General features: G+C 52.2%; 1 protein-coding gene across 1 annotated transcript in view; it reads right to left on the bottom strand.

Annotated features, from left to right (window-relative positions):
- Positions 1-12,985: 12,985 nt before the first annotated feature.
- Positions 12,986-25,317, bottom strand: part of Cacng2 (calcium voltage-gated channel auxiliary subunit gamma 2) — a 123,160-nt gene continuing 110,828 nt past the window's right edge. Inside the window, exons 3-4 of the mRNA XM_059247846.1 lie at positions 14,925-15,065; positions 12,986-13,521 (exon numbers count right to left, since the gene is read on the bottom strand). Coding sequence (XP_059103829.1) covers positions 12,986-13,521; positions 14,925-15,065 — 677 coding nt within the window. The remainder of the gene's footprint in view (positions 13,522-14,924; positions 15,066-25,317) is intronic.

Here is a 25,317-nt window from a genome sequence, read left to right as displayed (position 1 = left end):
GAGCCTGCTGGGTTTCCATCTTGACTTTTTGGAGAGTGCTATTGCAAAATTCTGATTGGAGAAAGCTTGAGAGTGAGGTGGGGTGGAGGGCAGGGGTGGGGCGTGGATGTTTGGGGATCCCTATGCATGCATTTGATGGTAGGCTGGCATTGGTGGCTGATAGGGTAGAGATGTAGGAATGGACTCTGATGGAGCCTGGAGGTACTGAATGAGGATGAGACAGAGGTGAGGCCTCTGTGGAGTTCCCAGGACAGCTGGGTGTGGTGTGGGTCTAACGGGGACACCTGAAGCAGTTCTAGCTCATTGGGCTACATTCTGGTGCTCTGAGCTCAGGAATTAGGAGGGCTGCCTTAGAGTGTGATGGGAGGTCTGAGCTGGTCATTTCCCTCTCCAGGCTTCTGTGTAGGTCAGGGTCATGCAGAAGCCCTGCAGTTCTTCTCTGTACCATACATGAAGGTGGGGGCTGGGGGCTGGGAGACAGGACAGGGGAACTTGGAAGACTGAATTGTGAGCTAAAAGGGGCTGCAGTCAGGGACTGCTTTCCACAGACTTCCAGGGCTCCCCAGGCATCACACACACACACACACACACACACACACACACACACACACACACACATACACACACACACACACAGTGGGGGGGGGCAACACACAAACACATATACACGCACGATACCACATGTGATGTGTGGTGCCACATCCACACTGTAACATGTTTTATTTCACTTGATTCTCACCTCTCCTTTTTTGATAAAAATTGCTCCCCCAATGTCCTCCTATTTTTCCTGACACAGGAGGTACAGCCCAGCCCTTGCCCAATGGTTCTCTGGTTTCCAGTGAGTCCTGGGTTTTACCCATGAGTGATACAGCTTAGGAGCCCATCTGGTGGCAGAAGAGAGGATACCAGATCTAGGCAGTCCCTGGGGTCTAGTGGCCTGGAACCAGTCCTTTGCTTCCCTTGGGTATGGAACCGTAGAAGACCCATTAAGTCCTTTCTGGAAAGATCCGAGGCTGAGAAGATGATATGGGAGGGCTGTAGCCCAGTTGGTAGCATACTTGCCTGATGTGCGAAAAGCCATCCCCGGCAGCACATAAAACTGAGTGTGGTGGCATGTGCCCGTAGTCCCAGCACTCGGGATCTGCAGGCAGAACCATTGGGTCCAACCCGTCTCTGACTCTGGGTGACTCTGAGCGTATTGTTTGAACTCTCTGAGCCCTAGCTCCTCATCTATGAGAGGAGGGTAGCAGAGGCCCCTTAAGGGATGCTCATGAGGATTACAGCAGACAGGAGCTCAGAGGGTGAGGCTTCGCTTCTCTGCCTCAACACGAAGAAGCGAGGCTTGGGTTACTGGATGGTCAGGAGCAGGCGACGAGGAAGAGATTGGGAAGCAGAAGGCCGAGGACAAGCAAAAGAGATGGAATTTAGTCAAAATGGTGATTTAAACCAGCAGCTCTGGCTTCTGGTGTGTGTGTGTGGGGGGGGGTGCAAGGTCCTCCTGGGGCTGGAGAGATGCCGGCCCGAGGCTAAGGAGACAGGTGCCATGTAGACAACCTTGTGAGGTCTCCGCATTGGCCAGGAGGTCAGATCTTTTATCCAGCAGACCTTTGGAGAAGATTTCCTTGCTGGGCACTGTGACGGCACTACAAGGCAGATGGGACAGAGCCCTGGTCCCAAGGAACACCAGTTCCAGGCAATGAGCTGATCCCCAGGCCCCTCCCTTCTGCATCCACTGGCTCTTGGTATTGATCCACTGGGGTTGGAGCTGGCTGGAGCGGCAGCAGGAGGATGCCGCAGTGCTATTAGTACGAAGACACGCTGTAATCTGTCAGTGTCTCCCTGAGCACAGCTGGCTGGGGAGCCGTCCTGCTGTTAACCCCTCTTTCCCCTCAGCTTCCCACTGAGCACACAACTTGGAAGTACCCTCACTGCCTTTCTCCAGAGGGAATGTGAGTACAACTCCCAGCCTCAAGCCCTGGTTCCCAAATGTCTCAGGCAGCTTTACCTCTGTACCTGCAGTCACCAAATTCCTTAGCAGGTGTGGCCATCAAATCTGCTCCCAGACGTCTGTAGGTCCATCTGTTTCTCTCACAGTCCATCATGCTCTGTCTGTCCATTCACCATCCATTCACCCACCCATCCATCCATCCATTCATCCATCCATCCATCCATCCATCCTGCAATTCAACATTGTTTGGTTAGACTCAACACAGTTCAGTTCAACTAATTCATTTTGCCTGTATTGAATTCCTAGGATTGGTGGCTTTACCATGTGCTGTGCAGGGGCCAGTGGGCAGAGACCTCACCATCCTCCACAGCTGTCCCTGACCGTCACCCCTGCTAACCCATTTGCGGGTCCCTTTAGCAGAAGTCCTTGGTTCGAAAGAGCTGTCCTGTGGAAGAGCATTGGCCTTCATGAACCCTGTAGGAGATGGCTGAGGCAGGAGAGAGGGCAGCCAGTAGAACAGGAGTTGGGCTCCACGCGGGAAGGGGCTGTGAGCTGAGGTCAAGCAGAGGTGAGCAGAGATGAGTGGGCATGACTTGAGAGCCAAAGGCAAGCGAAGGGGCAAGGAGCCCACTCCTGGAGAAGTGTGGTCTCCCGTGACCCATGAGGGCTGTTGTCCTGTGAAGACGTAAGCTCCAGAGACAGTGGCCTGCCTGGCTTATCATTACGGGGCCACGATTCTCTTGCTGTATGACCCGGACATGTAGCCTAACCTCTCTGAACTCCATTTAAAAAATGGGAGCAGTATGGAGAGCTATTGTGTAACATTGCTGTCAGAGCAGACACTTAAAGTGGTTCAGTCTGTGCCTGGCACAGGGGACAGGGCAGCAGTGTTGTGCTATAGTATCCCTCCTTCCCTGCTGCCCACCCTCTCTCCCTCATTCCCTCCCTCTTTCCTTCTCCCCTGTTCATAGGGTCTCCTATAGCCCAGGCTGGCCTCCAACCTTCTACATATCTGAAGATAAACTTGAACGTCTGGGTATTGGTATCACAGATGTGTGGCACCATGTCCAGTTTATATAGTGCTGGAGATCAAGTTCAGGGCCTTGTGCATGCTGGGTAAGGTCTCTTATGCTCTGAGCCATGTTCTCAGTGCCAAGCACTGAACTGGGAATGTTCTTTCACTTTTGGTGTCTCCTCTGAGCATCTGGGCTCCTAATGCTGTGTGAGGATTGTTGAACCATAGGAAAGGGAGCTCAGACCGGCTGTCCTGTGCGGACATCACACAGGGCCTCTCTCTCTCTCTCTCTCTCTCTCTCTCTCTCTCTCTCTCTCTCTCTCTCTCTCTCTCGGTATGTGTTTGTGTGTTGGATCGCAGACAGACATTTCTTCTCCATTTCCCATTCTTTCCTGCATTTTCAAAAGCCAAGAAATTGCTGCTTCTCGAGGACTCAGTTCTCTGAGATGCAAAGACTCTGAGGTGGCCATCCGGATGGCTATCTGGGGCCCTCTCTGGGCTTTCTTTGTTTTGGTTTTTGTTACCGTGAATAGTTCTCCTCACGACAAGTTGAAACTTTTACATAAACGGTCTTGTATGCGTATAAAAATAAAATGGTTATTTTCTGTGTTTTCTCTCTTTCCCAGAAAGCTCAACCAAACCTCTGAGATGTCAGCTTTGACAGTGAACACTGCAGAAGTCATGATGCTTCTCCCCCTTTCGCCTCTCGTGTTAGGAAGCGTGTGCCCTTTGTCCTGTTGCTTCTTTTCTGCTTCTGTACGGCTTGTGTTCTCTACCTTATGATTTATGTGTCCTTTGCTGTGAGCTGTTCCACTCACAGAGGAGGGAAGTGGGCAGAGGCTGAACTGAAGATGGACGATTATAAATCACAAGGAAATGCCTTCACCGAAACTATGAGCTGCAGGGACGGGATGTGAGTGTGTCTGCCCTTCCCTCTCTCAAAGTCTGGCTCTGCCTCTGGCTCGCTGAGCTTGCATGGAAGCTCCATGGTGGTTTTCTCTGTGGTGTTGCGGGCAACGGCTCTTTTAAGTTTAGTTATATTATTTACTTATTGTGCATGAATGTGTGTGTGTAGTATGTGTGGATGGTGCATGTGCATGTGCATGTGTGTGTGAGGGATGGTGTGCACCCTCATGTGCATGTTTGGAGGCCAGAGGAGGATGTTGGGTGTCACGCTCTATCTCTGTCTGCCTTATTTCCCAGAGACAGGGTCTCTCACCAGACCTGGAGCTAGGCCGGCAACTGGCAAACCCCAGTGGTCCTCATTTTGACACCCCTCCCAGTGATAGGGTTTGTAGGTACATGTGAGGCCACATGTAGCCGTTCAGTTATATGTACATGCGCTTGTATGTCTGTGGGTCTGGGCATGTAAGTGTGCTTGTGAAGGACAGAAGAGTGCCTGATGTCCTGGAGCTGGACTCAGAGTTGCTTGTGAGCCAGCTGCTGTGGGTACTGGGGCTGGGACTCTGGTCCTCTGGAGGAGCAGTGCTCTTAGCTGCTGAGTCACTTCTCTTGTCCTTATACCCAGCCTTTTTGTGGGAGCTGAGGATTTGGGTCCTGATGCTTGCACACCGCTCACTCTTGCTGCCCATGTCCTTCTCTGTCTTGAATCCTCCACACCACCCACACCCTACTTTGGTCTGGATTGTCTTCCTGACCCTTCATCTCTCAGTGGACGTCCAGCAGTTCAGAGCCCACCACGGGCTTCCCCAGCCCCACTGACCGCTCTGCCTGTGGAGCTGAGGTGGTGACCCTTCGAAGCCAATACTCACTCTCTTTGTGTCTCACACGCAAGCTGCTCCTCCCATCCAAAGAGGGGATCTTTTTCTCATCCTCCCGGAACCAGTTCAGGCAGCATCAAACTCTTTTTTTTTTTTTTTTTTTTGGTTTTTCGAGACAGGGTTTCTCTGTGTAGCTTTGCTCCTCTCCTGGAACTCACTTGGTAGCCCAGGCTGGCCTCGAACTCACAGAAATCCACCTGGCTCTGCCTCCCGAGTGCTGGGATTAAAGGTGTGCGCCACCACCACCCGGCAGCATCAAACTCTTGATCCTCCTGCTTCGGCTTCCTGAGTGCGGGATTGCAGATGTGTGCCACCATGCTTAGCTATGGAGTGGCCTGGTCTGAACTTTGACAGAGGGCTCCAGAATCCACCTTAACCACCCTGTCACTTGGCTTCCCGTAGACTCAGTTTTCATCTCTGTAAAGGGGATACCAGTGTCCACTTCCCAGAACTGTGACAGTAGGTAGTTTGACAACGCCTGGCATGTTGTAGCTTCCAGTAAATCCCAGCTAACTGGGACAAAATAGGTAGCAGGGCTGGACATGGGATCACATGACTGCAGTCTCAGCATGCGGGAAAACAAGGCAGGTTCAAAGCCAGCCTGAGCCTACATAGGAAGATCCTGTTGCATTAAAAAAAGAAGAAGAAGAAGAAGAAGAAGAAGAAGAAGAAGAAGAAGAAGAAGAAGAAGAAGAAGAAGAAGAAACCTGACATGGGCCGAGGATGTAGCACTTGCCTAGCATGTATGAGGCTCTGGGTTCGATCCGATAAAAACAAGAAACAAGTGTAGAACAGCTAGGGGAAGCTTCGAAGGCTGAACTGCTAGGGCACTGGGGAGCTGCTGAATGCTTTGGAGTGAGAAAGGAACTATGGTTTAATTCAAGTCCCACCCTGTTCACTCCCTCCTCATCACCACATCCATCGGCCTGATACTGCTGTGTGTATCACACCCTCACACCCTGTATCTCAGCTCCGGGACTATTCACAGGAGACCCCTGATGTGTGTGTGTGGGGGGGGGGGGGGTCAGGCGGGATAGCTGATCTTGGTTGTCCACTTGACTGGAGTTGGAATCAACTAAGAGATCCGTTGCCGGTCCATCTGTGCAGGGTCTTCTCCAGAGGGTTATTTGAGTACAGACACCCACCCTAAATGCAGTGGCCCAGACACAGGAGGGAAATAGCTTTGCTCTTTGTCTTCTTGCCTTTGCGTTTTGCTGCGAGCTTGATTTTCTCTACCATGTCACAGCTGCCTGCTCTACATCTGTTCCCAGCTTCTTCCCACTTCTAATATGGGCTGAATGAGAAGTGGGTTTGGTTTTGTTTTCAGACAGAGTCTCACTGTATAGCTCTGGCTGGACCAGAGCTTTCTATGTAGACCAGGCTGGCCTTGAAGCCACCAAGATCCACCTGCCTCTGCCCCTGGAGTGCTGGGATTAAAGACATGTATCATAACACCCAGCCCAATGTAGACAGAAGACCAGCAGCTCTCCAGGAATTCTCCAAGCCTTCACCATCAGTTTGGGACTACTAGGGCACCCAGCCTCATGAACTGGCTTTTTACTGGCTTCTCAGCCTCTCCAGTGTGAAGATAGTCATTGTTGAACTACTCAGACTGCCATGGAAGCTGATGTAATAAGTCCTCTTTCAATATGTGTTACTGTATCTTTACTGTATCTTTTCTGTCCTTCTGGGTAACACAGGAGAGGGAGGCTGAGAAAGAGAAGGAGTCACACACACACACACACACACACACACACACACACACACACGGAGCGCAACACACATAGCCACATACCCTTGATGCATGGTATGTGTGTGTCCTGTGATCCCGACCTCTGTGACATAGTGAGGTCTCCATGCCTACCCCCACACATCAGTGTATAGGTGACCTGGGCCACAGAGATGAGGAGTGCAGGGAATCACTAGTGGGGGCCAGGCACATCCTCTGTCCCATGCCAGTCTTCCCTCCTCTCCTTGCCACAGTAAGTTTCTGCTCCTGTGGGAGTGAAATCAAGTCTTGCAGTCTGAACAAACATGCTTCTGTGAATGGATCAAATTCCAGAAGTGTGTGTGCATGTATGTGTGTGTAGGTGTAGGATGTACATGCACCATTGCAGGCATGGATGCACACACATGTACATGTGCTTTAGGGGCATAGTTGTATCTCTAAGGCATATACAACTGAGCCCATAGGCAAACATGCCCCTATGGATTTTGGCAGTGATATTCAGGTAAATGTTTACCAACTGGTTCTTCACTAAAAAACAAAACAACTCTACTCTTTGGCCTTTGTGGTGTGAACATTTCCATGGGGTCACATTAAGCCACCAGGGGTGTGTAGCCCCTTCTCAGCTGGGAAGGGGAAGGAGATGTAAGTGTTTGGACTGCAGGGGCTGTGTAAGTCTGCTGAATACCTAAGGACTGGATTTGCATCTGTCATGGCCAGCGTAGGCGGGGCCCAGTCCTGTCTGTGGCTGGCAGAGAGAAGTCTACATGCTGGCCAGGAGATGCAGAACCTCTGGGCTAGTAGGGCAGGAGGGAGGTGGCTGTGTACCAGCCAGCTTTTTACCTGTCATTTGGAAGCTGGTCCAGACTGATACTCCTTGTTAGGCTGGCCTCGACACTCTGCCTTACTGTATGGATGCACTGAGAGACGGTGGCTGGGTGGCTGGAAGGGTGCAGAAAAGGAACCAGCCTGGTGTGGGGATGAAGGAGGAGGGAGGTGTACCTCAGACCTCTATCTGTGGGATAGTGGGTAGGGTTGAGGGGGCAAGAAGCTGGGGCCCTAGGCTGCTTAAAGCCAGTTTGCTGGACACTTGACTTTCTCTCTCTGGCCTCCAATTGGGGCCTTCATCAACAAGAGACAGGACTTTCCAGAAATTTCTATAGCCCTTGACTGGACCTTCTGGAGCCAGAGTCCTGAGGCTGGGTTTGTAGTGTTGGGCTCTCTGTTCCAAAGCCATAAGGAGGCTGGGGATGTAGTTTGCATCAGTGGAGTTCCTGCCTCGCATGCGTGAAGCCCCTGCTCCAGCTCTCAAACCTAAAGCACCGTGGTGGTACACTTGGGAGGCAGGCAGGAAGATCGAAAGTTCAAGGTGATCCTCGGTTACATAGGGTGTTCAAGGCCAGCCTGGGCCGCAGGAGAGTGTCTTATAAGACATGGTGAGGCTCAGCTAACACTAGGTAGTCAGGAGCCCTGCTGGGGCCTTGGCTGGCCCTCAGGGACTGCTTTAGCCCAGTCTAGAGCAGAAGAGGACAGACTTCTGGCCAAGGAGATGCTCTTGCCCCAGGCCCCACCATGTTCTAGGCTCCACTTTGGAGCCCAGCTCTCTGAATTCCTGCCTGAAAGGGTCTGTGGAACCAGCTTCTATCTGTACTCCAAAAGGTGAGCTGTTTTAGAAGGGGCTGTTCTGAGGAGGCTGAGAGAGTGTCCCTCAGTGGGAGGTCTCCTGCTCCTGTTGGGTGGAGTGGGGAACTGGAGGGAGGGGCAGGCTGGGGGTGGAGAAGCCACGCTCAGGACTACCCCTGCTGTTACTGAGGCACAGGACCAGGCAGTGTTAAGAATTCTCCAAATGAACCTTGAGTTCCCCTTGCCACGAAGATGTGTGGTCAGGACACGTTGCCAGGTTCTCAGTTTGATTTGTAGCTATTGGCATATGATGATCCCTTGATGATCCCTGAACATTTTTTTTTTTTTTTTCTGGAGCTGAGGACCGAACCCAGGGCCTTGTACTTGCTAGGCAAGCGCTCTACCACTGAGCTAAATCCCCAACCCCGATCCCTGAACCTTCTTTGGTGAGCTTGCCTTGGGTCTCATGCTCATTCAGGGTGAACCCCAAAGAGCCCAGGATTTATGGAGGTGGGGCTTGACAATGTGTCCCCTAGGGGCTGAATTGAGCAGGCCATTCTGAACAGTAGCTCTTCCTATGGACCTTTCTGGGCCTCTGGGTGTGGGACCTTTGCTCCACTTGGATTGGTGTGGCTCCCATTTCATCCTCTTCCTCTCCAGTCCTGGGAGCTGGATGCTGGCTCAGCTCTCTCCTCTAACATTAGACAGTAGCTTGCCTCACAAAGACCTCCTGGTACTCCAGGCACAGTCAGCCACCCCGTTCATGTCAGCATTGGGACCATAGCATCTGGCACCCTATAGTCCCCAGAGCTGGGTGATGGCCTGTGGCTTGTCTATAGTGACTTCTATCCCCTTCCTCTGCCTCATCTTGCCTTTCTAAACGATCCTATTAAAATAACCAGGTCGGGCTTGAGAGATGGCTCCGTGGGTAAGACACTGGCCACACAAACACGAAGACCCGAGTTTGAATCCCCAGACTCATGTAAAAGCTGGGCTTAGGGTGTGCGTGCTTGCCCCCTTCCAATGATACTAATAAAACAGGCCGGTGAATGCCACCCATTTTAACAAAGGAGTGTTCTTGTGTCTCTGGTGATGATGGCTGTCAGTGAGGTAGCTGGAGCTCCGGCTGGCAAACTAATGGCTCCACTAGAAACCAACTTGGCTTGTTAAGAGGGGAGAGCTCAAAGATGGTATAAGCTCTGCTTTCAAAGATAGGGCACAGTCACGTTGGAAAGGACCAGTGTGGCTGGAGCATGAAGGGAATGGATGGACAGTGACAGCAGGGATTTGCCAGAGAGCTGCTTAGCACTGGCCTCCGCCACCTTTGGGGGGCGGGGTGCTATCACAGGAGGCATGAATTGTCACTAAGGAATGCTGAGGAGAGGGGATTCCTGACTTTGGAAGTTGGGACACCCTACTGCATGTCATCTAAGTCCACCGCCCCTCAACTCTGAAAGTTCATAGTCACTCTGAGGACTGCTTTAAGTGGGGTGTGAGGAGTTAAAGGAATTCATGGACGTGAGGACCAAGCTATAAAAAAAATCTTTATTTCATGTACCAGGATTTTTTGTTTTTTTGTCATTTCGTTTTGTTTTTAGGTTTCTTCTTTTTAAAATTTTTTTTTCTGTTAACAGTCTGGAAAAAAAAAAATAAAAGGACCCACCAAGAAAATAAAATGGAAATTGGTTTCTTGAATTGAGCAGAGCTGGGCATGGGCTGTCAGCCATCACAGGAAGCATTGTCCCTTCCCTCCAGGCCCCCTAGCCCTTTCTTGGTCAGCCAAGCTGATGTCACCTCTCACCCACACGTCTTTGGGTGGCCTGACCCCAGATCTCGCTGCCTGGGAAGAAGTCCAGTTTGCTGCTCAAATACTTGGCCAGAGCTCAGGGAGCTGGGGCCACAGTTCCTCCACAGAGAGGTGCTTACTTGTATGGCCTTCTCCTGTGTCTCTAGGCCTTGATCTGGGGTGGTTTGGAATTTGCTGGGGCTTGGGCAGGGCTGAGTGAGGAGGGATAAGGTGCTGTTTTTGCCCAGTTTGGAAGGTGCTCTGACCTCCCTGCATGTTAACGGGCCCACAGATCTGAGCCATGGGCCCGAGGCCTCCCCTGAACTTCTGGGCTGGACTAGCAGGTGGTCTGCCTTGTGTGGACCTGAGAGGAGAATGTTCCTCTTCCAGACACAAGACAGGAAGCTATAGAAGCCTTCCTCAGCATGCCCTCCAATTCCAGAGAGTTCTATCAGAGAACACTCAAAGCAGGCTTGTGTCAGCATAGCAAAGACAAGCAGGAAGCTGGTTGATGCTGGAGGAGCAGGACTCCCACTCGGGGTGGGGAGTAGCCTCTCACTGGGGCTGCTAGGAAGTGGTTAGCCTGGTTCTCATTGTCTGATCTGGCCCTTGCCACTTGGGGAAGGAGAAGGGGAAACCTGAGTGTTCCCTCAATTCACTCTGGAGTGCAAGCCTAACTGGGCTGACATTTGCCTGGGAGAATGTTCTGCAAACAATTTCCATACAGGGAGATCTTTCACCCCAGGAGACCCGCTTTTTCACTGACCCCAAAGACAGCAGGGGACCCATCTTTCAAAGAAGCCTCCCCCACTCACTACAACTGGGGTTATAACATTCAAAAAAGGAAGGTAAATGAGGAACTTTGGGGACAGTGTGTCTCCCTCCGTCTTCATGGCAGGATAGGTTGCTCACATATGTGAATTTTTGCTTTGACACTGGATGTGGGGGTGGGGGCTGGGGAACACAGTGAGGAGGCACATGGTGTGTGTGTGTGTGTGTGTGTGTGTGTGTGTGTGTGAGAGAGAGAGAGAGAGAGAGAGATTGAGAGAGATTTAGGAATGCTCTCAATGTCATCAGAAGTGCTTTGGTTGCTCCTGGCCGTTTTCCACTGGATTGGGCTAGTGGCAGATCTTAAAAGTCACATGCAAATTAAGAATGGGCCTTTGGAGTTCAAGCCAGTCTGTGTATGAGCTGACAGTGAGACACCAAGGCCCTAGAGGCCACACAGCAATGAAGTCTGGAATACAGATGGGAGCCCTTCCATGTACGAGAATGTGGCGTGTTCATGTGTTGGAGTGTGTATGCAAGGTACAGTGGGGGGCGCACAGGAGCACAGAGGCCAGTGATGGAGTTGTTGGGCTGGTTTCCATGACTTTGGAGGGCATAGGTCAGCTGCCTCGAGCCACACCCCTGACTGTGTGTTGGATGGGAAGGGTTTTCACTGAGTGTGACCATGAGTGGTTGGGGCAGCACTGAGCCTACGGGACAGTGGCTGTGGGTGGAAGCAGGGGAGTGGTGGTGGTGTCTCCTCTCTCCATCAGCTGCACCTTCCTGCAGGCAAGAAGAGACCTCTTCTGCAGTCCCCAGGAAGATGGTAGGCCCTTTCTCCTTTCTCTCTGGCTCTGTGCCCAGCTCACATCTCTCCCAATGGGTTTTATTTGTTTGTTTTAATGGATTTCTATATTTGTTTTCTGTTTTGACTTTACAAGTTCCCTGCTAAATTTTAAGTCCCCCACCCTACCCCGATTTTTGTTTTCACAGTTTAAAGCTGGAAAAAGAATTAAAAGAAAAAAATACTACTTGATTTTCTTGCAAGTAAATTCACTTATTATATATGTACATTTATTTATAGTCTGTGGTTTTTTATTAAAAAAAATCACCACTTGTTTTTTCCTTTTTCTTTTGTAAAAAGAAACCTTTTTGCAATGTCATTGTTGGATTCACTGAGCCCCCAGAGGGGCGTCAGCGAGTCCACAGACCCCCAAAGGGTCAAAGAGCCCCCTTCCCAGGGGGCTGGGGGCCTGTGAGTGTGGGGGTCCACCATTGCCCCAGGGTCATCTAGTGGCCCTGGGGTGAGGGGTGAGAAGGGATAGCTGCTCTATATCCTTTGGGGGTGGGCATCTCCTGCCTCCGAGGACAGGAGCTCAAGTTACTGACCCCCAAAAGCTCCCCCCTGAGGATTCCAGGGACCCGGCTTCTCCGGGAGCCTCCCACAGACATCCCTTCTCCTCCTCTTTCCCCAAGGCCTAGGAAGTCATCACAGTGGGTTAAGGACCATTAAGGACTGGGAACCTGGGGCTGGGTGGCCCCAAGTGCACCACCTCCAGGCACCTAACGGACAGGGGCGGACCAAGGGCTTGGGTCACCTGGAGGCCTGCAACTGCCCCCTTGGTGCTGGGTAGAGCTGGCTGCAGAGCCATTGAACTTGCCCAGCATCCCAGGGCCCAGCCAGGGATCCAGGGGCTTGGCAGTGACCATTGCTCCCCTGGCCCTGGGGGCCCTGAGTCTCTACCCTTACTCTCCCCGGGAGGCAGGACCCTCTGGGGTTAAAGGGAAAAGAATGTGTTTATATTTTTAAACTCTCCCTGCAGTTAAAACAAAACAAGAACAAAAACAAAGGCAACATAAAACCCTAATAAATACTCTCTTGCTTTCTTCATTTTTTTTTTGTTTTTTTGTCTTTTTTTTTTTGCTTTACATTATCTTGATTCCCTTTTATTTTTTTTTCATTTAAATTGGTTTTTATTAAATGTTAAAATAATGGTACATGGGAAATCATGCATTTTCTTTTAGATTTATTTTCTATTTTAATTTTATCCCTCTTGCTTTATTTAAAGTTTGTCTTCCCTCGGTTATATTTCCCCCCCCCGCATAGCCTGTGGTTTTGATTTTTGTTCCTCTTTGTATTTTGTTCTTTTTTTTTTTTTAAATAATTTGCTTGCTAGGTTTTTCTCTTTTTTTTTGTTTTTTTGTTTTGTTTGTTTGTTTGTTTGTTTGTTTGCTTGTTTGTTTGTTTTTGCGTGTGGAAGGTCTCCCCCCGTGGCTGCTGCGGTCCCTCCCCCGCCCGCGGGCCAAGCCTCCCAGGTTCCCCCCGGTTCCACGGTCTTCATACGGGCGTGGTCCGGCGGTTGGCTGTGTTGGCGTGGAGAGAGTCCTTGCTGTCCTTCTGGATACAGTTGTGGACCTGGAGAAAGCTGTTATCCCTGTCCGAGTTGTAGGTGGCGGTGGGTGTGGTGGCAGCCTTCAGGGGGTCCCTACTGAGGGTGTACATGGAGATCTCCGTGGACGGCAGGGTGTTGAAGCCCTTCACGCCCACGGGCGAGGCGTCCCTGGAGTGAGAGGGCTCGGTGGAGCGCGAGCTGGAGCGGCTGCGGCGCTGGTAGCGGTAGCGGTAGCTAGGGATGCGGGTGATGGCAGAGGCCTGGAGGTAGTCGGTGGCACGGGCCGTGGCCCGCAGCTGTTTGTGGCGGTCGATAAACATGTGCACGGCCAGCACCCCGACCATCTCGGCGATGATGAAGGACAGGGCCCCGAAGTAGAAGGACCAGCCGTAGGAGTAGCTGTTCTTTTTGGAATCACTCTTGGAAGGGTCTCCAGCATTGGCTGATATATACACGATGATCCCGATGATGTTACTCAGACCTGCAGGGGGAGAGGGGGGGTGGTCAGAGAGAAGAGCTTGAGATGCTGGGGGGTGTGTGTGTTTGGGGGAGGCGGGGAGAGGCGTGGGGCGGGGCTTGATCTTGTGTTTCCATGAATAGATGGACATGGAAGGGTAGACCCGAAGCTTCCTATTACTATCTCAAGTTTTCTTTTCTTTCCTTTTTTTTTTTTTTTTTTTTTTTTTTTTTTGAGACAGGGTTTCTCTTTGTAGCTTTGGTGCCTTTCCTGGAACTCACTCTGTAGACCAGGCTGGCCTCGAACTCACAGAGATCCACCTGCTTCTGCCTCCCGAGTGCTGGGATTAAAGGCGTGCGCCATCACTGCCTTTAATCCCAGCTATCTAAAGTTTTAAACTTTCTTGCTTATTTTTTTGGGTACGAGTGAACACGGCCTGGGTGTGGAGGTCAGATACCTCTTGGGAGTTGGTTCTCTCCTTTTATTGTGTGAGTCCCAGGAATGAAACTCGGGCCCTAAGACTTGGTGGAAAGATTCTTTACCCTCTGAGCCATCTTGCTGGCCCGGCTTATCTTATCATGCCGATGGTTCATGAAGTCACAAAGGGAGGGGCCAGTGTCGGCAAACATGGGCAGAGAGAGGTGTCCTGTGAAGCATGGGGTAGTGATAGCAATAGATACTGTTAACTGAGCACTCATAACCGCTTTCCCTATCCAGCGCTCCATAAACAGGCTGCAGATGGGGAAATAGAGCACGGAGGACTTAAACACCGTGCTCACTCCGCAGCTGGAATGGCAAGGGGGCCCGGAGCCTTTGGCCACGGTGGCCATAGTCTGAGTTTTCCAATTGGCAAACTGGGGCTAAGGCAAGGCCTTACTCCCTTACTCCTGCAAGACCCCAGTGGATGTTCTTGAGAGAGAATGCACCTGGGATACGGTCAGTGTGCTCTTAGGTGGCAGCCAGGCTTATTAAACGGCTTATGATACAGTTCTTGTTCCTTGGGCATCTGAAGCCCTTATGATGGGTCAGGTGACAGTTGAGATGGTTGCCTGTGGGACCTGCCTGCTCAACTGATGGGGACGGTGCAGGGGGTGGGGTGGGGGTGTCAGTCTTCCTTGGCTTCCAGGGTGCCGCTGGGTATCATGTGGGACAGATTGGGGAAGGGTGGGTCCCTTGGTGCTTCTTTTTCTGCCTTTTCCTCACTTTGCTTGTGCTGGGAGGACAGAGGGCATGTGGGGTGGCCTAGTGCCCTCAAAGTCACCGGGACGTCAGCCTTTTCCTCAAGTGGTGGGAGGAAGATGGGGCATTGGGCATGGGAACGGGGTCCATGCACCGGAGCCTCAGCTCAGCCTTCCCCTGGGACACAGCCTGTAGCCGGAGCAGGAGATTCCCCACCCCCATTCTCTCGAGGCCCATCCTTGCCTTACCTGCAGACACGAAGAAGATGCCAGCGCTCAGGATGATGTTGTGGCGCGTCTTGTAAAACTCGCTTGCTGCGATGCAGAGGCCACCCATGAAGAGCAGGATCACGCTCAGGATCGGGAAGATACTCGAGGCCCTCACGGCCCCTGTGGAACACAGAGTGCAGAGGCTCAGTGAGGGGAAAGGGCTAAGAGATGGAAGGAAGCAGGGAGGCTGGGTGGGTCAGGTGGGGGGCCAGCACACAGGGTTCAGGGCTTCATGAATGCAGCCCTGGTGTCCAGGTGGCTTAGCAGCGTGAGGAAGGGAGGGAAGGAGGGTCTTTGCCCAGCTCAAAGTCCCCTAAAGGCTCTCCATGACCTTTAGGACCAGACTGTAGCACCTGTCAGATACACAGGGCCTGTGTCGCTGGGCCTTCACCCGCTCCAGCCTCCTGGTGTCCATGTTTTCTTGCCCTGGCAAGCCAACCTCCTGGGAGGTATCATTTCATGCCGTGCTTAGCTTCCTTACCGGAGTGTCTTTCCTGTTCTCTTGCCCTCTGCAAACTTCTACTCATCTGTCAAAACTCAGTTCAAAGTCTCTTCCTCCGTAACACCTTCCCTGACTTCTTTATACAAAATCTACAAGCTGCCTCCTTGACGCCTGAGGGCACCTGAGCACATTAGGAGGCAGGTGGAGTCACAGGGCTTGGATGAAATCGACTGTAGCCTCTATTCGCTATTCACGTTTGGGGATGTCATCTTGTGTGTCCCCACCTCAGTAAGATGGGGGTGGTCTGTCTCCAAGGAACTTTGTGAGGGTTAAATGGGTCCGTTCAGGTGATGGAATTATAAAATAGGTTCACAGGACAGTAAACGACAGTTGTCGTATTCTGAGCTTGCTTCTATGTATATTTTCGTTGTAAGTCCTAGAGCCCAAAGGGCTGTGCCTTCTTCTTCTTCTTCTTCTTCTTCTTCTTCTTCTTCTTCTTCTTCTTCTTCTTCTTCTTCTTCTTCTTCTTCTTCTTCTCCTTCTCCTTCTCCTTCTCCTTCTCCTTCTCCTTCTCCTTCTCCTTCTCCTTCTCCTTCTCCTTCTCCTTCTCCTTCTTCTTCTTCTTCTATAGCTTTCTTCTTCATTCGCTCTTTTCAGAGACACAGCAGACCCCCAGTGCATATTCATAGAGTCAATAAAGGGTCCAAAAAGGGCAGCAGACAGGCTCATTGCAAAGAAAAAGTGGAAAAGGATGCTCAGGGCCTTGGGATGAGGGAGCAAGGAAGGCCTGGCTGGCAGGATGCACAGAAAAAGCAGCTTAAGGGAAAGAGAGGTGACAGAGGGGAGGGTGAAGCAGGGCAGCGAGAGGGCACGAACACACAGGGGAGTGTGGCTGGGTGGGGCTGTTTGTGGGAATCAGCCTTCAGTGAATGCCAGTCTACGGAGGCTCCAAGGGTCCCTGCCAAGTCACATGTCTTTCGCTATCCGAAGTCAACTGCATGGCAAATGACATCATGACCCAGTTGACTCCAGGTTCCTGGAGCTGTGACCAGGCAGGGGTGGAGCTGAAGGCCAAGGAGAAGATGCCTGCTTAGGTGCTGTGGCTGCCTCCCCTGTGGCTACCTCCCCCTCCTCCCTCCCCGAGTGCTGTAGATTGAACCCAAGGCCCCCCACATCCTAAGGAAGTACCCTACCACTGATCTGCACCCTCAGCTCTCCTTTTCCTTTCCAGACAGGGTCTAGATTGTCCTTGAACTCGCTCCATAGCCCACTGAATTTACGATCCATCTGCCTCAGCTTTCTGAGTGCTTGGATGTGAGACCTGAGCCACCAGGCCCTGGGGGCTCTACGGCTCCCTCAGTGGCTTCTAAGGAAGTTGGGGCCTGTAAGCCATGAGTCCTTTGAACCAAGCCCAGGGATTGGTTATGGTATAGTTTGGGGGTGAAGATGCCAGGTATGTCCCTGTTCTTGTCTCTTCGGGTGGCCAAAGACTGAGGATCTATGAGAGGAAAGCCTCCTCTCTCTCTCTCTCTCCCTCTCCCTCTCCCTCTCCCTCTCCCTCTCCCTCTCCCTCCCTCCCTCCCCCTCCCCCTCCCCCTCCCCCTCCCCCCCCCCCCCCCTCTCTCTCTCTCTCTTCAGGCTCTCACTATGTAGCCCAGGCTGGCCTTGAACCAGGGATCTTCCCACCTCAGTCTCAAGTGCAAGGGTTATAGGTATGCATTGCCATGCTAGCTACGGGACAGTTTCTCTTCCTCCTCTTCCTTCCTTCCTTCCTTCCTTCCTTCCTTCCTTCCTTCCTTTCTCCCTCCCTCCCTCTCGCCCCCTCTTTCTTTTTGAGACAGAGTCTATGTAGTCCAGGCTATCCTGGAAATCACTATGAAGACCAGGCTGTCCTCAAATTCACAGAGCTCTGTCTGCTTCTGCGGCGTTGATATTAAAGGAGACAGACTTGGGCTTTCAAACAGAATTTTAGGGGGTTCCTTGTAACCCCACCCCTCACCTATGGTAGAGTCTAGCTGCTCACTACTGCTCTTGGGTGAGTAGACAGTTTTAGGGTGGGGGCGGGGGACCTGAAGGCATGCAGAGCTCCATGTCCAGGCAGGCCACAGATGGAAGTTGGGCCGTCTTACCTACTGACTTACTCTGAAGTCTCAGCACCCTGGGGACAGGGCTGCTTTCCTCCGCAGGCCTTAGGGAGATGTGTTCTCTTGTAAGCTATTTCTTAGAAAATGCACTCTGTTTCTAACTGGACCCTCAACCCAAGCACTTCTGTGCACACACACACACACACACACACACACACACACACACACACGTACATGCACACAGCAGTTCATAGCTTCCTTAATTTCCATCAGTACAAGCACATAGTGATGGTGAGTGTTTACTGGCAGCCTGGAGAAGAGAGAGGCCCCTTTGTGCTGGGTCCTGAGTGGGGACCTAATACACATTACAATTTTGTAATTCAGAGAGGAGAAAACTTAGTCGGAGAGGTGGGGCAACTTGTTTAAGGCTACCCAGCTAGTGAGCAGGGTCCTCCCTCCCCCCTCCCTCCCTCCCTCCCTCTCTCCCTCCCTTCCTTCCTTTTCCTGAGACAGGGTTTCTCTGTGTGACCACCCTGGCTGTCCTGGAACTCACTGTGTAGGCCAGGCTGACCTAGACCTCAGAGAGATCCGCCTGGCTCTCTGTGCCTCCTGAGCACTGGGATTAAAGGCATGTGCCACCACCGCCCAGTGAGCAGGGTTTCTAATCCAGAACAGTACCGTGGCTCTCCCAGGAGCTTAGGAGGGAGCTGGGAGGTGGGCAGAACTGGACTCTGGCTCCACCTGCACTGTGAATTGTTACATAGATGATTCTGTCCTTTTCATATGGATACAGAGGGAGGACTCTGTTCCCCCTTCTCCAAGGACATGGCTCTTTCTGCCCACAGCATGCCTGTGTTCATCAGAGGAGACTGCCCTGATACAAAGGGACTCAAGACGGCCAGACAACCAGCTCTGGCTCTTCTGCTGTGAGAATGGTGTGCCTTTCAGCGTCTGCCATTTAAAAGCTCACAGCAGCCCTTGGAACCTGGCCTTGGTGGGTGGGATCCTGCCTGGTGGCTGTGGCTGGGCCCTTCTGGTTGACAGTGCACACCACACTGAGACAGGGATGGTTGTCTGAGATGGAGAGTTCTTTCCTCGTGCCTGGTGGGAGTGCCACCCCTGTGCCCAGTTCCCGGATGCATGAAAACAAGCCTGGCCCCGTCTTTACAGAACTATGTCCTGGTGAGGGACATACATGTCATCAGACAGTAACAGAGCCAAGATGAAGTGTTCCTACAGAAAGGTACCTATGGGGCACCATGGGTGGGTGTGTGTGTGTGACAGGCTCCCGTCCTGAGAACTGAAAGTGTGGCAGACACTGCTTTAGGCCCTCACTGCCTCCTCCAGCCAATGGAGAACTTCACTTCTGTTAGACAATGGCTGAAACTGAGGCCTAGAGAGGTCTGTCCGTCTGTCCAAGTGTTGTGATTCCAGATGTGTCCATCTAACCATGGCATTCCCCTGCCTAGGCTCTGTACGTCCTCTGAGCTGCATCAGGGAGGGCTGCCCCGAGAGAGGGATGTAGGGTTGAGCTCAGACGGTTAGGGTGGAGGCAGCTGCCAACAATGTTTGTGGGACGAAAGCATCACCAAGCGGTGCATCTGCCGAGTGGCTTGTTCAGTGACTCACAGGCACTCATGGAGGGACTGGAGGGCCTGTGAGAGAGGAAGCCAGGAGGGCCAGGGCCAGGGTTAGAGCCAGGTGGAGCCTCCTGGGTCACTGGGGTCTTGTGGGCCAGGGTAAGGAGTGTGCCTTTGTTTTCAGGGAGGGCTGGAGAAGCAAAGTCTAGTGTAGGGGCCTAGAGGAAGGCTACTGGCCTCAGCAGGGGGCTCGCTCCAGTGTGGGCACACTCCAGGATATGGGCAGAGGAGGGCGGGTCTGAGAGACCCCTGGGGAGTGGCTAAGTGGGAGAGAAGACAACTTTTTTCTGTGGTTTCAGACTTGTGGGCTGGCTGGAAAAACTCAGAGGCAAGGAGAGAACAAACTTTGGAGAGACAGGCCAGGCCAGAGGGTGAGAAGAGGAGGGGAGGGAGAGGGGAGGACAGGAGGAGGGGAGGGAGAAGGAGGGGAGGAGGAGGGGAGGAAGGGAGGAAGAGGAGAAGGAGGAGGAGGGGAGGAGGAGAGGGAGGAAGGGAGGAGGAGCAGAGGGAGGAGGAGGGGAGGAGAAGGGGAGGAAGGAAGGAGGAGGAGGGGAGGAGGAGGGAGGAAGGGAGGAGGAGCAGAGGGAGGAGGAGGGGAGGAGAAGGGGAGGAAGGAAGGAGGAGGAGGGGAGGAGGAGAGGGAGGAGGGAGAAACTCCAGGTTTAGACATCCCTAGTCTGAGGTCTTCCAAGTAGCCATGTGTGTTAGAATGTTTATGTGGGTTCCATATACATAGATGAGGACTCCCTGCTCTTAGCCCTAAGGCCTGAGGACTGGGGATCCCCAGCATGCGGCAACTGCCCAGAGAAGATGAAAATCCTAACGGGTTTTCTCTCAAGCTGCAGTGACCAGGAGAAATGAAGGAGCTTTTTGTAAGTGAAGTGCTTGTGTATTGGGGGCACTTTATGATTCTCTTTCTTTGCCTCTTCCCTCTCCCCATTTTTTTTTGGACAGGGTCTTTGTAGCTTAGCCTGGCTAGAACCAGTTGTGTAGCCCAGGCTAGCCTCAGCCTTCTGAGTGCTGGGATTACAGGTGCGCACTGCCACAACCAACTTCAATTCGTATTTTCTGTGTTGGTGGCGGAAGTGACTAATGCCCTGCGCACTGGGGGAGACCCATGCTTGGGAAGTGGCCTTTTGCCTCTGCCAAGGGTGGAAGCAGGGGTGAGCTGGGGTGGGTGGGTGGGTGGGGAATAGGGAAACTTAGCCAACATTCTCCGTTGGTCCTCTTTGCCAGATTCTCTTGGCAAATCATGATCTTGGGCCTCAGGGAACCAACTCCTATGGCCATCACACTGTGAAATTGCTCTTTGGGGGTGGGCATGGCTGGTGGACAGCAGCACAGAGGCCATGCTGTTCCTTTTCTCCATCTGGCAGAGTGGGCGGGTGGCACTGGGTGGGTGGCACTCGGTGAACAGGGTGGGGGGAAGGTTTAGGAAATCGGGCCCTGCTGCTGTCTCTTCTGTTTGTGTTTCTCTTCTCTGGCCCCAGGTCTGCACTCTGCTGGCCCTGCACTAGGGAACCCCCAAGGCCCCCATTGTTGTAACGATCCTGTGTCCCTGAGATCCTTCCCCCAGGCCAGATTGCCATCTTAACCATCCCCCTGGTTTGTACTCCAGTAGTCACAGTGGTTAGCACACTGAGGGCAACTCCCCAGTCTCTGCGCAGAGTTGAACTCTATGAATGTTAGCTCACTGGGACTTGATCCAATTTAATGGGATTGGGTGTTAGATGTGCTAGGCTGGGAAGAACGTCTTAGGCTCTTGTATCCTGCCTGAACCCCCTTTTTGTTCTAATTGGCTGGTGTGGTAAACAACCATGAAACTGGATACGAAGTAGAAGGTGTGTGTGTGAGTGTGTGTGTGTGTATGTGTGCACGTGTGCACACATGTTGGAAAGAGAAAGGGAAAGAGGTGCAGAGAGGCTTACAAGGGAAAGAGGAAGGGAGTGAAGGAGGGAGGGAGGGAGGGAGAGAGAGAGAGAGAGAGAGAGAGAGAGAGAGAGAGAGAAAGCTCTTAGGCGCAGGCAGACTGCTTCACTGGCAGTGTGGTCTCTGCCTGGCTTTCCCATCTATATGCTGGGGAAACAGCCGTAGCTACCTCAGGGTCGCTGTGAAGATGAATCAGGCTGCTGTCAGGTTGGGGACACAGTTGAGTACTCAGCGCCCATTTGTTCTCTGCAACACCTCGTGGAAGATATGCTGCAGCACAGGGGACCACTGGGGGGCCCTAGCTGTGCTGGACTATGCCAGTCACTCCCCCATGTTCTGCTGTGTGTGGAGACTGTGACCATCACTCAGGTCCGGGAGACAGCTGTCTGAGCATCTCTGCTGGCCATACGGCCTGGCCCCGTGCCTTAGTTTCCCCAGGTCTATGTGTAGAGATCAGGAAGGAGTATAGCCAGCCTTCTCAACTGCTGTGGGGAGGAGCCTAGGCAACAAGTTCAGGGCATGTCCCCAAGGGGTTGGGAGATGCTGCTGTTATAACAGGAGAATGGGTGTGGCTGTTGTTTCTCATGGGCTTTAAAAATAATAAAAGATCTATATCATCTATCTATCTATCTATCTATCTATCTATCTATCTTCTATCCATCCATCCATTCATCTGTCCATCATCCATCCATCTATCCATCCATCCATCTACCTATCTATCCATCCTATATCTGTCTGTCCATCCATCCATCTATCCATCCATCTACCCATCTTCTATCTATCTATCTATCTATCTATCTATCTATCTATCTATCTATCTTCTATCCATCCATCATCCATTCATCCATCTACCTATCTATCCATCCATATATCTCTGTCCATCCATCATCCATCCACTTTATCTATCTATCTATCTATCTATCTATCTATCTATCTATCTATCCATCTACCCACCCTCTATCTATCTATCTATCTATCTATCTATCTATCTATCTATCTATGTATCTATGTATCTATCTATCTATCTATCTATCTATCTATGGTGTAGGGGTGGGGAGAGCCTGTGTGTGTTGTGGTATATGAGTGGAGGTCAGAGAACAACTCCTTCCACCATGTGGATCCCAGGCATTGAACTTGGGCTGTCAGTTTTGGTGACAGGCTGTGCAGTGTTGCTGGCCCTCTCTTGGGATTTGGGTTCCTGAGGTGGGTGTTCGTTAAGTGCAGGCTGTGATTCAGCAGCCACAAAGCCAAGGAGCACTGAAATGAGACTGAGGATTGGGTGGAACTGGCCCGTGCCAGGGCAGGAACGCTGGTGCTGCCCTGCACTGATTGGCTGCTAGCCAGGGCTTGGAGATAGTTCCTTGCAGTGGGATGTGACAACTAGACTCCCTGACTGCTCTGACTTCTGGGGGAAGGTCCCTGTCCCTTAGACACTGCTGAAGGGTTGGGCAAAAGATGTGTGGCAGGAGAATGCACCCAGATTCTGTTCCCAGAAAGTGTCCTGAACAGCATTTCCTTTTCCGGATCTCAATTTCCCCCTTATCTGTGAAATGGAGGCACAGGGCTGGGTGGCCCTCCTGGAGCCCTGCATTCAAGAGTTTTGATGATGTTCTTTTACTCCAAAAACTGTAGGGGGCAAAAGTCAACTCAGGGACTTCTCTCATGTTGTTTCCCATGGTGGCTGGGGAGTACTAGCGAACTATTACTTATTCATTGGAGGCTCAGAGATATTGAGTGACTTGGCTAAGACCACAGAGCACAGCCATCTGGAATTTAGGCCCCTTTGTTCCAACTCCCCAACTTAGACCTTGGCACCTCATCTCCCTGTTTACTCCAAGCTCAGCATCCTAGGAAACCCTTGAACGCCTGATCGGATAAGTGGAGGTAAGGACAGAGGAGGAACAGGGAGGGGACATCCTCCAAGGTGGGAGGGTGACCTTGTATTGGCTGGAAACCTAGTTTCTTCCCTGCCCTCATTCCAGGCGAACAGTCTCTGGGCCTGAGCTGAGGGCGGCTGGGAGCAGGATGGGGAGGGGGAGCACCCTGTGTGCAGTGAGGTGAGTTCCAGGGAGGAGAAGATCTTAACGGAAACCAAGACCAGGACTGGAGTTGTAGCTCAGAGGTAGAGAGCTTGCCTAGCACACACAAGGCCTTGGGTTTAATAGGCAGTATCACAGGACAAAGGAGGGAAACAGAAAACAAACAAAAACAAAGACCAAACAGGAATTAGCCTGTTCCCGCCTTAGAGAAGAGCAGCATTACTTATCCCCTCATCCCAGTCAGGGCCTCCTTCACATCCCTACCCTCCAGGCTACTGGTGAGCGCACCTCCTCCTTACCCTAACCCTTCCCACCCCCCTACTGCGGCACATCCTGGCTCTCACTGCCTGCCGCCTCCCAGCTGGCCTCTCCTCTCCTGGCTGAGCCCAGCACACCGAGGAGCCAGCCAGGCCTTGAGTCTGAGCACGCTCTCTGTTCAGCTCACACGCAGGGTGGGTAGTGTCCCATCTCAGGGCAAAAGCTGATGTCTCAGAGCCTGCCAGTGTTAGAGATGCCGTGGTGGCTGCTCTTGGGCCTGAGGTGTGCCTCTCCCCGGTGGTGTGAGTGTGTGTGTGTGTGTGTGACTGCAATAGTGGCAGCTCCAGCCCGCCTCCCCCACCCCTCCAAGGCTACTTTTGGCTTGAGGAGTTAACGGGAAGGGAAAGGGAAGCTGTCTCATCAGCTCTGTTCCCATCTCTGCCTCCTTCCCTTTGTTCTCTGCACCAAGGCAGCAGCCTTCACACACACTGCCACACTAAGCAACCACAATGGCTAATGCCTTCTAAGTGCTTCCGGTGCTCCGGGCTGCTCAGGAGCAATGTCTTAAGCCAGCTCACTCCATCCCCATCACAACCTCGAGAGAGAGCACTGAAAATGAGGCCGGGGAGGCAGCTGAGGAGGCAGCTGGATTTGAACCTCTACAGCCATGCCCGTGTGGTTCTTCTGTTCCCCTGCCCCCTGGTGGCCTAGCTGAGTGCGTTCATGGCCACCTGGTGGTTACTTTTCCCTCGCTGTCAGTGTCTTTCCTACCTGGTGGTCTGACCATCCTTGAGGAGGGCATGCTGCTTTAGTTGCCCCCCTCAAGCTGAGGGGGAGTCTCTGGTGAGGGGCCCTCCCATTCAGGTGTGTCCCTGCATGTTGAGGGGAGGTGCTAGGTCGCTGTGTCTGGAGTCCTCAGCTCCTTTTTCCTCAGTCCCTTCTTGTGGTCCATGTGTGTGAGGTACCCAGCTCTGCTGTGTGTGTGTGTGTGTGTGTGTGTGTGTGTGTGTGTGTGTGTGTGTATTACCCAGTTCTTCTGTGTGTGAGAGGGTGTGTGCATGCATGCATGTGCAGGTGCACGCATGCACGTGTGTGTGTGTGTGTGTGTGTGTGTGTGTGTGTGTGTGTGTGTTACCCAGTTCTGCTGTGTGTCAGAGAGTGTGTGCAGGCATGTGTGTATGTGTGTGTGTGTGTGTGTATGTGTGTGTTACCCAGTTCTGCTGTGTGTCAGAGGGTGTGTGCAGGCATGTGTGTATGTATGTGTGTATAGGTATGAGATCTAGCATTATTAGTCCTGGCTACTCCCCTCAAGATCTAGCACCAGGCTCTAACTGTTGAGTAGGGGACCTGATCCCACCTAATTCATCTTGCGCTATGAAAGTCTGTAATAGTGTTGATTTGGGTGTCTGGCATACAGTAGGTGCTTAATATGTGATTGTGGACAGGGACCAATTGCCCCGATTCTTTCTCTCTCACTCCAAGCCACATGGGGAAACTAAGAAACCCAAATTTCTGTCTTATGGACACAGCAGAGACACCCCTAGCACACAGAGACCTGCCCCCGACACGGAAAGGGACATGTGCAGAGACAGACAGACAGACAGAGACTTAGACGCATGGACACACAGGTACCAGACACAGAACATGGCACAGATGTAGACCCAACATATGTTGACATTTGAAAGGGGCTGGTGGCCTCTAGCTAACACCTCCTTTTCCTTGCTCAGACTAAGGAAGAGGCAGGGGCCATCATGACAGGCACATCCTATGGTCCACAGCACTGGGTGGGACAGCGTGGCCATTCATCTCTAGTGGGGGCAGTGGTAGGTGAGGTGAGGCCCACACCATCACACTTAGCAAAGGTTTTGGGAACCAGGAGGTGGGTGAGGGGAATCCAAGGTTGTTCCCACAATACCGAGGCCCTGGACTCGGACCCAGGGTTGATGATGGGTCAGGGATGAAGACCATGCATGTATGCAT

This window comes from Peromyscus eremicus, chromosome 20 (genome assembly GCF_949786415.1).
Source record: "Peromyscus eremicus chromosome 20, PerEre_H2_v1, whole genome shotgun sequence".
NCBI classification, from domain to species: Eukaryota; Metazoa; Chordata; class Mammalia; order Rodentia; family Cricetidae; genus Peromyscus; species Peromyscus eremicus.
Note: the sequence above shows the minus strand (reverse complement) of the source record. Positions and strands in the feature narration are given on the sequence as shown.